This window comes from Scylla paramamosain, chromosome 22 (assembly GCF_035594125.1).
Source record: "Scylla paramamosain isolate STU-SP2022 chromosome 22, ASM3559412v1, whole genome shotgun sequence".
Lineage (NCBI taxonomy): Eukaryota > Metazoa > Arthropoda > Malacostraca > Decapoda > Portunidae > Scylla > Scylla paramamosain.
This window is the reverse complement of record NC_087172.1, coordinates 14,215,355-14,228,735: the sequence shown is the minus strand read 5'-3', so window position 1 is coordinate 14,228,735 and position 13,381 is coordinate 14,215,355. Positions and strand designations below refer to the sequence as shown.

The following is a 13,381-nucleotide window of genomic DNA, read 5'->3' as shown; positions in this document are numbered from 1 at the left end:
CTATACTGTTTAAGTAGCGTACTAGAAGCGTGGCTGTAAACTATAATGGTATGTAGGCAGCAGTAAGGGTGAAATGAGTGGTTGACGAGGGCGAAGCCAGGGGCGGTGCGAGGGTGGGGACAGGTTGTTGTGTGTAGCGGCGGCAGGCTGAGGCAGCAGGCGGGCAGCAGCAGGCCAGGCAGGCGGCGTGAGGCGTGTGTCTGCTCAGCCCGCTGGCTGCTTATTAACACCACCAGCACTTTCAACACCTTGCCCCATGCCGTCCAGCAGTGACACGGACAAGGTGAGTGTAGTGTCGTGGTCTGGAGTGGCTGGGTGAGGGAAAGCCGTGGCTACGGTAAGGTGCCAGTGCCCTTACTCCTGACTGACTTTTATTCCACGCAACCCAACCACAACGCTTACAGAAATTTAAGACTTCGAACTCGAAACTCGAAGCAGCAACACTACAGTGAGGAGGTGTGGCCTGACGTGGTGTGTGGTGTGCGTGTTGCAGACAGGAGTGTGTGCGCGTGTTGACCAAGGTGTGTGATGAATTGTCTTCATTAAACCCGACCAGCCTTAGCCTATCGCACCAGAGCTGCCGCAGTGTTCTCTGTTCTGCCGTAGTTACATACAGAGGAGGCACCTAGCCTGTTGCAATGAGGCAGGTGTGTCCTCTGCCTTCTGCACATATACACTCCCCTGTGGCCAAAACAATTAATAGCACAGCACAGTTAAGTCATGCATCTTGTATAACTTTTTAAACCTCTCTCACCATGTTCTCTTACTTGGCGGGGTCTCTCCAACCAATGTGTAGTCAAGACTGGGCAAGGAGAGGGAACTCAGAACTCAGAACTGTCTAAGTCAGATAGTAGTCAGTGTAGCAAGCAGTGCGGCAGTGTAATGTCACTGCAATAGAGACTGGTTTAATGTATCTTCCATTGAGATCTGTCATGGGGTCTGGTAAATGTCAGTTGCAGTCAAGTCTTGAAGAAAATGGGAAAGAAAGACAGTAAGGAATGAAAATAGTGTGTAGTTAAAAGCTATAAATTTCATCACCCCAAATAAGAATGGAACTTTGACTTGAACAGTGCCAAACTAGTGGATTCAACTCACACTTGCTGTCAGCTCCATTTGTTGTCTGTACTGGTGACAATCTCCCAAAACTAAATTGTCAGCACACCAGACGACTTAAGACTGAAAGAAAACACTTGACACAGTGGAGGTAAGCTATGTAGGTCAGGTCACCAGTAATAAAACCTTATACATAACAAGGTTGTATGACTGACATGAACTGAAATCAAATAAAATATTCTAAATGTCATGTTCATTTCATTAAGTTTGTGAATTGTACATACCTGTACATGACAGACTTCAAGATAAAATAAATATGTAATAATTTACTTTTTTATTCTTTGCAAAGATGGAAGGAGTGGAAGCAGTGGATTCAGTGTCACAGGGAACAGAAGCGGCAGAGGCAGGAACAGAGGTAGTAACACAGGATGATGTGGTAGGAGGTACTGCAGCCTGTGTGAAGACAGAAGGCAAGGCTACTGCACCCAGTGTGAAGGCAGAAGGCAAGGCTTGTGAACCCAGTGTGAAGGCAGAAGGTGAGGCTAGTGAACCCAGTGAGAAGGCAGAAGGTGAAGATGAGGCGTCCTCAGAGAACACAGACAACCCAGGTTCCTCAACACAGACGCTCAAGAAGGAGGTGGATGAAGAGAAAGGTGATGGTGAAGGAAAAGGAGAAGAAGTGGAGGGAACAACCAAGAAAGATGCAAAGCCAGAACCCAGGAAATCTGTTGAGAAGAACGTGGGCATCACAGAGTATGCTGGTGATCATGCCGGCTTCTTTGGCATCATCAAGCAGAGGTGAGAGGTTGGTCCAAGTATAATGGCAGACTCCAGTCAGTGCTTGCTTCTTCATCAATACACACACAAGAAAAAAAATATACTTGTAAAATGCATCAACACACACACACACACACACACACACACACACACACACACACACACACACACACACACACACACACACACACACACACACACACACACAGCATGTATAAGTCTTTCATGGCATGCTTCTTGGCAAAATGTATTATCTTGGGACTTGCCAACAACCCCACCTCCACCCTTACCTCCCTAGCTGCTAGAGACGTCATTGTATAATCCTGAGAGTTCAGTCATGTGACAGAATCTCACAAAGTGTCTGTGTTACCAGGCAGAATGCAAAGAGGAGAAGGGCTGCTGTTGTTTTCTGGTGTCATTTAAACATCATAGTGTTCAAATGAAATGTAAATGTCTCTTTCTGGAATATTTCTACATTTTTCAAAGTTACTTGCTATAATTTCATAGAATCTTAACTCAGAAAATAGTAAGAAACTCTGTATACATTGTTCCCAAATGCTGATGCCTGGTATCATGCTCTTAATGCCTTTTAATACCCATTGGGTGTGTTTCTTTTTAAATTTTTGTAAATTGTTTGCACCACATGTGCCTTCCTTTGATAAAGCATTCCTTTGTCCTGTTGCTGTATTTGGAAAACTGTATTTCTGCACATATTTACCTATTTCTTCTTTGCTTGGTTTGGTTTCTCTGGTATCTCAAGCTTTTTATTTTATTAAACTTTTGTAAACCATAATCATATATTTTCTTTCTTCTTCCAACTTCAGTAATTGCAACTCTAATCTTCCCTCAGCTTTAACTCTGAAGGCTTGGTACCCATTTTATAGCTGCTCTTTGTATTTTCTAGTTTAGTTTCCTTAAATATAGATTTTACACCACTGCTGCATATTCCAGTGTGGGTCTTATAAAAGATGTCATTGTTTTGTTTACCATATCACCATATATATGTGTTCAACAGGTATTGTGACTTCATTGTAAATGAAGTGAACAGTGGTGGTGAGATTGTCTGCATCACCGAGCAGATGGTTCCTCACGAGCCAGAGGAAATTCCATGTAAGTCTTGAGATACTGACAGACTTTTTGCATATCTCCTTTCATTAGTGAGATGAGCACAATAACTGCTACACTAGAGTACAGGTTTGGCCTCAGGGGCAGTCAAGGATGAATGAGATCTAATTCAACCTGCTGCTGCCCCACTTTACAAAATTAATTTCTTTTCCCAGGTGAGCCTGTTGATCTTCCTCCAGAGCTTACCCCAGAAAAGATTAAAGAGCTGAACAAACTGGCGGGTGTGAGGGAGCCACTCAGGCTGTCCAGAGTGCCCCCACCATCCCTGGGATCTGAGGCAGTGGGGGGAGCTGATGAAGAGGCAGGGAAGGCAGATGAAAGCCTAGACACAGACACAGAGAAAGTATTGGAGGACCAAGACACATCCATGAAAGACGAGAGTGAGAAGGAAAAGGAATACACATCCATGGAGGAGGAAGGAGAGAAAGAATATGAGGAGAAAGAGAAAATGGAGGAACATGAGGATGATGATGACGAAGAGGATCATGAGAATGAGGAGGAGGAGGAGGAGCACATGCAGGATGAAGATGAAGAGGCAGGCATGAAGGAAAAGAGTGAGGAGTCTGAAGCACAAGCCAAGGACAGTGACCAGAAGGAGAGGACGGAGAGAGAAAATGGAGAAAGCGTCAAACCCAAGACTTCCCCCAAACCTCGTGAGTCTCCCAAACCATTGCTGATAATTCACTCTGTTGATCCTCACTGCTCATTACTCTACAATAAAAGGGACCCTAGTCATTACTGTGGAACATAAGGGAACTTATGTATGAGAAGCCAGTGAGTCTACACATGGCAGTCATTATGTAGTAGATACATATGATCATGCGTTATTTCTATCAATAAAATGTCTAATATTCTCTTAAACCTATCCAAATAACTCTACATCAATGTAATTGAATCTACTCCACTCATCTTCCAGTCCTATGGTTTAAGCTTACGTATATCTTTCCATCTTTTTTTTTAAATCTGCATCATACCTGAGCTCATTATTTGTCATATTGTAATCATTAACCCTAAGAACCTTGTCCACATCTGTGCTGTTGAATAACATGAATATCTGGTCTCAACTATCATATTTTATTATTATTGTTATTTGGATATCAGAAAGTGCAAGGTTAGTAAAAGCACCATCTTTCCATCAGGTGCTCACGAGGTGCTGATCAATGTGGACAAGATAGACAAAGAAGGCCGCACTGCTATCCACCGAGCAGTGAAGGCCAAGTACCGCACGGTGGACAGTGTGTACCGGGAGCTGCCGGACGGGAGCCGCTACATCGTGGTGCGCAGAAAGAAAGGTGAGTCAGGTACAGTACAATTTGCTCTGTTTTGTTTAGTACTACATAACTTTTCTTGCATGTGTGTGTTCAGAAGACAAAGAGAAAGAAGGGTGTCACAGAATTTTTGCTCCATTTTATTTAGTACATAACTTCTCTTGCATGTGTGGTGTGTTTCGAAAAGAAATAGAATCACCAAATAAAGAAACGAATAGCCCTTTGTTCTATTGAGGGAGTGACGAAGTGGTTCCTCAGTAGGGGATTCCCAGCCCTCTACCCTTACTCTCTTTAGTTTTCCTTCACAGCCTATAGAAAACACAAACATACATTCTAAGTACCTTTTTGGAGATAACTATTGTGTAACTACTCTGTGAATATCTGTAAAATGTGTCCAGCACCCTATTCTCAACTGAATGGCTGGTGGAATGAGCCGTAGCCAGAAGTGAAGTAGGGTTCACGTCCTTCAATGATGGTAATGATGATGACTCCACCACAGCAAGTGCAATACGGCGAGACAAGAGTCTGTGGCCCAAGGCTCAGATGTACACCACCTTTGTACTCTACAAGGAGAATGTGGACACCATGGAGGCCATCAACCACATTGCCTGGAAGATCAGGTGAGTGCAGTGCAGTGGTACACCTGCCACTGCCTGGTGGCTGTGTAGGCACAGAACCTGGGATCTCTACATCTACGCATTGAGTTGAGGGGTTTTTCTTTCCCAATTAGTTATTTCTCTGATTTTGTTACTTTCTTTACTTTTTCCACAAATTGTTTCACATGCAATGTTAATTTGTTGTTTGTTGATATGTAATAGTATTATGTAAGTGCTTGTGTGACTATGCATGCCAGTGTGGATTTTTCAGTTCTTGGTGTGGAGGAGCCTTAAGGGATTTGTTGAATAATGAAATTTGAGTGTAGATAAAGCATATAGTAAAATTTTGCAGACTCCAGTAATGCACCTGTTAATGGATGAGGCTGATGCAAATGTTGTTTCACAGAGTGAAGCCCAATAACTTTGGCTACGCAGGGACCAAGGACAAGCGAGCGAAGACAAGCCAGCTGGTGTCTGTGAGCCGAGTGAGTCCTTCCTCTGGTTGTGTGGCCCTTCACATTTTCCTGTGTGTTTGAATAGCAAGAAATTGGGATTTGTATATGTAGTGTAAATTATTTGTCTTGAGATAGTTAATTGTCTTCAGTTTATTTATCAATTGTTTTTGTAGCTAGAGTGCATGATGGGTAAACTGTATTACATTGTTAGTATATTATGATAGAATGCCTCTCAACTGTCTCCTGTCCTAGAGGGTGTCCACAAAAGAATATTTTGTCAGACATCACCTTTCCATGCCCCATTTCACCATCACTTTCCCTAACGCTGCCCTTCACCTCCATGTGTTTATATCAGACTTCATCCTTTCTTCCATCACCTTCTCTGCATCTCTTCCCTGAGCTTCCCTTCGTCTCCATCACCACAACCTCTGTGGCCACGGGGCAGCCGAGGCAAGTAGTCTCAGTGTGGTAACCTTGTGTGTGATGTGTGGCCAGGTTCCACCACACAAGCTGTGGAATGCCACCAGATTCCACAGAGGCATCGAGCTAGGGAACTTCCGCTTCCGACCAACCCCTCAGAAGCTCGGCCAGCTGCGGGGCAACCACTTCAGAATTGTGCTCAGGTAGGATGCTCACCTGTGCCCACATTCACTTGCCTGTCTTTGATTGGGTGCTTGTCATTCTGTACTACCTCACATAAGAAATTCTAGAACCTCAGATTAAGTAACAATTTTATGTCCTTTTATCTGTCAGAGAGGTGAAGGGGGCTGATGAATTGATCACCTCAGCCATTGAGTCCCTGAAGGTGCGTGGCTTTATCAACTACTATGGCCCACAGAGGTTTGGCACCACCAGCATCCCCACACACACAATCGGCAAGGAGCTTCTCAAGAGCAACTGGCAGCAGGTAGAGGAAACTTTTTGATGCTATGGCTTTCCTGTAATGATTCTTCTCTCTCTCTCTCTCTCTCTCTCTCTCTCTCTCTCTCTCTCTCTCTCTCTCTCTCTCTCTCTCTCTCTCTCTCTCTCTCTCTTAAGCATTAGGTGGTAGCTTTATATTTATGTTGATGAACCTTCACTCTCTCATGCCCCTCCCAGTCCCTCCTTCCATTTGTTTTCTCCATTCTGTTCCTACTACATTAATTTTTTGTCTGTTTCCTTCAATCCCTTCCCCTTCTCCATCTTTCCGTACCTTATTCTCTTGCTCCTTCCCTTAATCCTTGCTGTCCTCCTTAATTTGCCCTACCACATTTCTTTTTCCTCTCTCATTTCTTTAATTCCCTCCTTTCCCTACTATATCTTCTATTTCTGCTGCCATTCCTCACTTTCTAAAGTATTTCCTTCCCTTGTTGCTTTTTTAACTCTGTCTTCTACTTCATCTCTCAATTTTTCACTCCCTCATTCACCTGTATGTCAGTCCATCCTTGCTTTTTTCTAAATTCTATCAGCCTTTTTTTAACTTCAGTGTTCTCCCCCACCAGGCCATCAATCTCATTCTCTTACCCCGGGAGAATGACATCCCCGAGCTGAACCGCTGCCGCAAGAAGTGGAAGAAGACAGGAGATGCAGATGCTGCCCTGCGTTCTCTGCCGAAGGGTTGGGAGTCTTCTGTGGAAGCTCAGTTGCTCAAGGGTCTGGTGCAGCTCAATAGCAATGACCTCGTGGGGGCTCTTGGCCGGGTGAGGCACTGACTGGACTGGTCTTTGGTGTGTGAGGGAGGAGCATAAGGTGGGAAGGTGATGTGTGTCATAAGAACATAACACAAGGGTAACTGCACAAAGTCATCAGGCCTACTAGTAGCAGTCCTTGTTACAACAGCCCTTTACCACACTGAGATGTGAGAACGATGCTGAACTAAGCTTGGTTCCCATACAGCTGCTGAAGGAGGGAAAAGGGATGAAAAACTATGGAGAACCAAGCTGGGTTCAGCATGACTCCCACAGAAAGAAGGAAAAAGAAAAGGAAACTATTGTATAATATTCCCTACCCTACATGTTTAGTGGGTATAGAGGACTTGCACAGATGTTCAGGAAAGATTTTACTTGGTCATTATAGAATATCATTAGTTACTTGCTTCATCATCTTTGGGTGTTTATAATAGTGACTCAGGCTTATAATATTTACATATCCTTAAAACTCACACATGTACTGCTGAAGGTTATCATAGCACATAATTGCTTCCTCAGGCTTTTATCTTCATCAAGTTGTAATGTCTGCTGCAGATCCCACGAAACACCCGACTGCTGTACCTCCACGCCTACCAGAGCTTCCTTTGGAACACTGTGGCCTCGCGTCGTATACAGAAGTATGGGCTGAAGGTGCTGCCGGGGGACATTGTGCGTGTGAAGGACCACACGGCGGTGGAGGAAGGTCAGGCAGAAGTGCTCAGTTGTTCAGGGTTGAGATGATATTGGTGATGGGCTATGACAAAGTATGCACTTCATTGAGAAAGAAATATAATGATGATCAAAGAATTACCATTTGTCTCATAGTGGAAATTTTCTCTCACCTAGAAAAAACATTCTAGTAACACTTGTCACTGCATCATTCAAACTGTGAGATCTTTGGTCATTTACAAAAAGAAACAAGTAGATTATCAACATTGTAATTAATTTTCTCAGAAAATTCCAATACATGAAAAATGACTAGAGAATAAAGGCTCCCTGCCCCTCTCATCTTCCCCAGAACTCCCAGTGACGACACCATTTGACTCGCAGGGCAGCGGGGGCGAGGGGGAGAAGGTAGGCACTCACTGGTGGAATGAGGAGGTGACCAGAGCTGTGCAGGAGAAGAAGGAGGCATATGCACTGAAGATGCAGACAGAGGGGGTGAGTGAGGAGGAACAGAAAGAACGGCGGAGAAGGTACCAGGAGGCCAAGCAAAGGGCCAAGAAGGTAGTGAGAGAGAGCAAGCGTAAGTCAGAGGAGGAGCTCAGAAAGTATTGGGCCAAGCTCGAGACTCTCCCCCCACAGGCATTGGAGGACGAGAGCAACGACGGCAATGAGTCTGATGCGGAGAATGGCACCAAGGAAGACAAGGTGGCCGTGGAAGGGGAGGCGTCCACCAAGCCTCCGAACCTCCACTTTCTGACAGAAGAGGAAGCGGAAAAGACAGATATTTGTGAGGTGAGTTTGGGAGAATCCACTAGTACTTATCTTGTTTTAATTTGCTGACGTCTGGCAAAAGAAGGTAAATGACACACAGCACACATCAGTGCACTGTCTTACTTGTGGTTTAGTGGCGACTTGGCAAGAACAAGGGATGTTTTGAGTGAGTTGGCTGGATGGGCAGATTAGTGTGTGTTGAGATGGTTTTGGCATGTGGAGGGAAAGGAAGACAGTAAACTAGTAAAGAGAATAATGCAGTCAGATGTGCATGGTGAAAGGTCAAAAAGAAGGGCACACCTGGAGTTGATGAAATATGTGAAGAGAATAGTATTGGGAGAATCCAGATACCTATGTTTCCAATGACAGGTGGAAGCAGCATCTTGGTAACATCTTGGGCATTTCAGGTCTTGCTGCCACTGCCCGGGTACAATGTAGAGTACCCAAAAAACGAAATGAAGGAATGGTATGAAGAGTTACTGCAAGCTGATGGACTCTCATTTGATTCCTTAAAACATCGAGTCAAGTGAGCACCTCTCATGTTATTATTTAATGTAGTAGTTGCTCCCTTGATATGTGGGATGAAGAACAAAATGGCGATCATGATTGTTGCAAATACAGAACTGACTATTAGTTAGTATTCATCACAAAACTTATTCTCATCATTACTTATTTCTTGATTTATTTCCCCCAATTATTTATGAAGTTTATTTATAATTTCTAATTGAAATTATGCAACCCTGATTCTTAGTTGGTTTGTGTCAGGCTTGTGTAATGTGTGTGGTTGTTCAACTTGTACATGGATGGGTAAATATAAAGGTGTTAGTCAGAGGACAGGTTTCATCTGTAGGGAAGGAAAGAATGTGGGATCTGAGTCACCTACTATTTGCTGATGATACAGCTCTGGTGCCTGACTCAGAGAGGAAGTTGAAGAGTGGTGGAGTTTGCGTGTGCTTGTGGGAAGAGGAAGCTAAGAGTGAATGTTAGTAAAAGTAAAGTAAGAGAGAGATAGATGGGGAAAGGATGGATGTAAGATTGAATGGAGAAGAGATGGATTGTTTCAACTATTTGGGATCAACAGCTGTATTGGGTGGAAGAGTTGAAACAGGTGAAGTGTACATGAAAGAAGCAGTAAAAGTACTTAGTGGACTGAGAAAGATCCTAAAACATAGGACACTGGGTATGAGTGTAAAGAGAGGATTACATGAGGGAATAATGGTGCCAACTGAAACGTGGAACATGGGAACTGCAGAGAAGAGACGGGTGAATGTTATGGAAACAAAGTGTTTGAGGAGTATGTATGGAGTAACACGGGGGGACAGATTAAGAAATGAGGAGGCAAGAAGAAGAACTGATGTTTTGAGAGAGTTGGCTGGACAGGCAGATCATTGTATGTTGAGATGGTTTGGGCATGTGGAGAGAATGGAAGATGCTGGCTCCCTGTGACAATGCCTAGTGATGGTGTACTGCAGAGCATATGCCGTGGGTGGGGTGTACCGGCGGCTCCTGGTGCGTCCCAGCAATGTGGCTGGCACCATCTGTTACTACCGGGATCCCACCAAGCCACTCATCCAGTCTGACATCGACAAGCTGCGGGGCATTGACGTGAAGGACAATGTTTTAACAGGTGAGTGGGGACTGCTATTGCAGGGACCATTTATATTCTGAAACACTTCTGGCTGCATCTCCACTATTTTCAGAAGGCTCTAGTCAAAGTGACACAAGGTTTTTTAAGGGTGTTTTTATGGTTCTAGTGACAGATTAACAAGATTTCTACATTATCAACTGGAGAAACACCCTTGAAAACATGACTAATCATCTCTGTAGTCTTTGAAAACAGCTGCAGTGAGAAAATAAAACATTTCTGAATACGGCCCCAGGCTGTCATGTGAGGTGCTGCTCCTCATTGTGCTATACTGCCATGCCAAGTCTGAGGATTTCACCACCTGAGGACATGCAGATTTGGTAACACTGTTGTTTGGAGATGCCCTGATGATGATTGGCTGAAGTATTGATGTTTCTTTTTAAATGTGCAGCATGCTGACTGTGTATTCTGATGTAAACCTTTTATTGTGAAATTCCTGACTATTTGTACAAATCTAATCCAATTCCTTGTAAGTAAGTAAATGTTTTGCCAAGAACATTAAGTCAGTTCATAGCTTATTTTAAAACACGCTGAAATAAATTGGGTAATGAACTGGTGAGAGCAATGCCTGGTGACATTGTTACCAAGTTCATGTGTCTTAGAGTGGTGAGGTCACCATGATAGGCCTGGCATTTCAGAATAGGGTCAGAAGCAATGTTTGATTTATGAAGTAATGCAATCAAGTTATAGTGAAATTATCAAAAATAACTGAAATTGATATCATAGTAGAGGTCCACACAGCTGGAAACCACTTTGTGGGGGTCTTGGCACTGCAACAATGAGATGATATGGTGCCAGTCTTGCTTGTGGAATGTGGAAAGAAAGATTGTATATCCTTGTCCGACAGAGGGACCCAACAAGGGAGTCATTGTGGAGATGACACTGCCTTCCTCCTCCTATGCTACCGTGGCCCTCAGAGAGTTGCTCAAGATGGAGACGTCCTCACAGGTTGGTAGGCAGGTCCCCTTGTGTGTGTTCTTACTTAATTTTCCTTACCTGTTTTTACAGGACTGAATCAAGCTAGTAGTGTCCTGCCTTTTTAAAGTTAATTTATCATATTTATCTTTGAAGCTATGAATGCTCTTTGCACACACAACCTTGTCAGTCAGTGCATTCCATTGACTGATTTCTCTGTATTTTCTCACATCTTTCTTCATTCATTTTTTGCACAACTTCTCACTGTGTCTTCTTAGTGTTGATTGTTGTGGCATCACAAAATATGTGATATCAATCTTTTCTTTTTCCTTCTACACATTTGTACACACATTTGTTTGTGTGTGTGTGTATATATATGTCACAAATGGATATATATGTATGTATTAGATTCCTATTCTTTACCCTTACTGTATTCTGTTTTTTCACAGTTCCAAGCAACCCTGAACACTGTAGAATACACTCCACGGAACAGGGACTTCAGCAGCCGGCGGGGGCGTGGTGGAGGCAGGGAGGATGTCGGAGTGTGGAGAGTCCAGGGCCAGGGCTATCGAGGCTCCTGGAGGGGCCATGGCGATGGGGGACCATGGCACCAGGGGCGGGGCAGGGGTGGTGACAGGGGAGGGTACAGAGGGGGGTTCAGGGGAGGACGTGACTATGGCTGGGGTGGAGGAAGAGGTGGGTGGAGAGGAAGAGGAGAGAAGAGGCCGAGGAGAGGTGGGGACATGTGGAATCCGAAGAGGGGGCGGTTCTGATCAGCCGCCTCGTGTGGCTTCGCTGGCTGCCTGTGGCTACGTCTCACTCGGCTCTGGAACCTTGGAGGGGCTACGTATTGAAGTTTTTCTAATTCCACATTTTATTCTGGATACATGCAGTTGAATTATGTTTGTAGCGTTGACATATTCCTTCCGTAAAATAGAGCTAAGTTTCTCAACAGACTCATGTGCTGGCTGGAGTAACACACACACACACACACACACACACACACACACACACACACACACACACACACACACACACACACACACACACACACACACACACAGTTTCATTCAGAATTGCATCAATGAATGTGTTGCATAATTAGTCAAACAAAATGTTAGAAGTTTTTAAAATTTAATATTAGCGTAGGGCATTCTTTGTGTATTTTTGCATAGGTATGTATGAATGTATAATTGCACATTACCTTGTTTTGTATTTAGGAAATGTCTAATTATGCATATTTCTGGTACAGATTGGTTGAGATGATTAACCCCTAAGCTTCAGGTATGAGCACAATTTTCATTTCCCCAATATGGGAGGTTTTGTGATTAATGCCACAAATTAGGTGTTTTTCATTGATGTCCTGTAAAGGAATTTTAATTAAAAACATTATAGATTTTATCGTGTAGTCACGGCCAATCCTTTTTTCTCTGTGATAAAACAAACTGGAAGCATTTAGGTTATACCATGCCATGGATACAGAGTTTGAGAGGTGCTACTTTCAGCTGAGATGGTGCACATGTTCTTGTGAGCAGTAACCAACTACAGCTCCTGCCCTGCACAGGGAAGAGGAGGGGCTGGCTGCAGCACTGCATCCTTTCATGCATTCAGGCATGGGGAAATCATTCTCACCATTGTCATCCATCATGATGGTGAGTTACACTCCAGTAAGGGGTGATTGGTACACTAGGATTGCCATTAAACTTTGAACACATTTTTCCAGCACTATTGTGTGTTCCCTTGATTGTGCCTCTTGACATAAATCTGTAAGTTGTGTGGGCACCTCAGAGATCCATTACAGGCAATGGAAAAATTTTAACCATGCTTATGGTGGAGCTGGATGTGAATAGCTGTGCTGTGATGTGACAGCTAGTGTGAAAATTGCTGGGTTTGATTTTAGAACATTGATATGCCTCAGCCTGACCAGTCATTGAACACTGGTTGTTGCTAAGATGAGCATAGCTGCAGCATAAGTCTGTCACCTTAGGTTATTGTGGTCACAGTTTTCCCAATGTTTCCCAAGCTCACTTGTGAGGCAGTTTGTTGCCATCTTGTGGAACTCTTTCAAGGCCATCCCCTTGGGGAAGTTCTTATGAACAGGCAGCTAGTGTAAATAAATAGGTAGCACAAAGGATGGCACTTGACAACATGAAGCAAGCAGAAAGAGGAGTTATTGGTGTCACCCAAAGCTTAGGGGTTAACACTATATACACCAGCTGGTGAACGTGTGCACATCAGGTAAGTGTTCAATGAGCAGTGCTGAACGGTAGACTGGACCGGTGGTGAAGTGAGGCAGACAGCAGAGTAAGGACTCAGCTTGGCTTCCATCTTTAATCAGTAAAGGACTGTGACTCATTTTTAATTCAATCTTGAACATTTTATACAAGGTTGGTGTGGCCTTCACACATCCAGTGTTATTTATACCAGGTGAAAAAAAAAAAAT

General features: G+C 43.8%; 1 protein-coding gene across 4 annotated transcripts; it reads left to right on the top strand.

Moving 5' to 3' along the window:
• Positions 1 to 118: 118 nt before the first annotated feature.
• On the top strand, positions 119 to 12,002 carry LOC135111617 (pseudouridylate synthase 7 homolog). 4 transcript variants are annotated; one of them, XM_064025121.1, is made up of 17 exons: positions 119 to 283; positions 1,403 to 1,851; positions 2,846 to 2,940; positions 3,111 to 3,608; positions 4,095 to 4,256; positions 4,723 to 4,843; positions 5,226 to 5,304; positions 5,770 to 5,897; positions 6,028 to 6,181; positions 6,756 to 6,953; positions 7,497 to 7,644; positions 7,960 to 8,102; positions 8,247 to 8,399; positions 8,786 to 8,904; positions 9,851 to 10,005; positions 10,871 to 10,971; positions 11,388 to 12,002. In XM_064025121.1, the coding sequence occupies exons 1-17, from the start codon at positions 257 to 259 to the stop codon at positions 11,709 to 11,711; spliced, it is 3,054 nt and encodes a 1,017-aa protein (XP_063881191.1). In that variant the 5' UTR covers positions 119 to 256; the 3' UTR covers positions 11,712 to 12,002. The 4 variants fall into 4 exon arrangements, with proteins under 4 accessions (XP_063881191.1, XP_063881188.1, XP_063881187.1 ...); XM_064025118.1 differs by having other exon boundaries at positions 4,095 to 4,247; positions 7,960 to 8,399; XM_064025117.1 differs by having other exon boundaries at positions 7,960 to 8,399.
• The last annotated feature ends 1,379 nt before the right edge of the window (positions 12,003 to 13,381 follow it).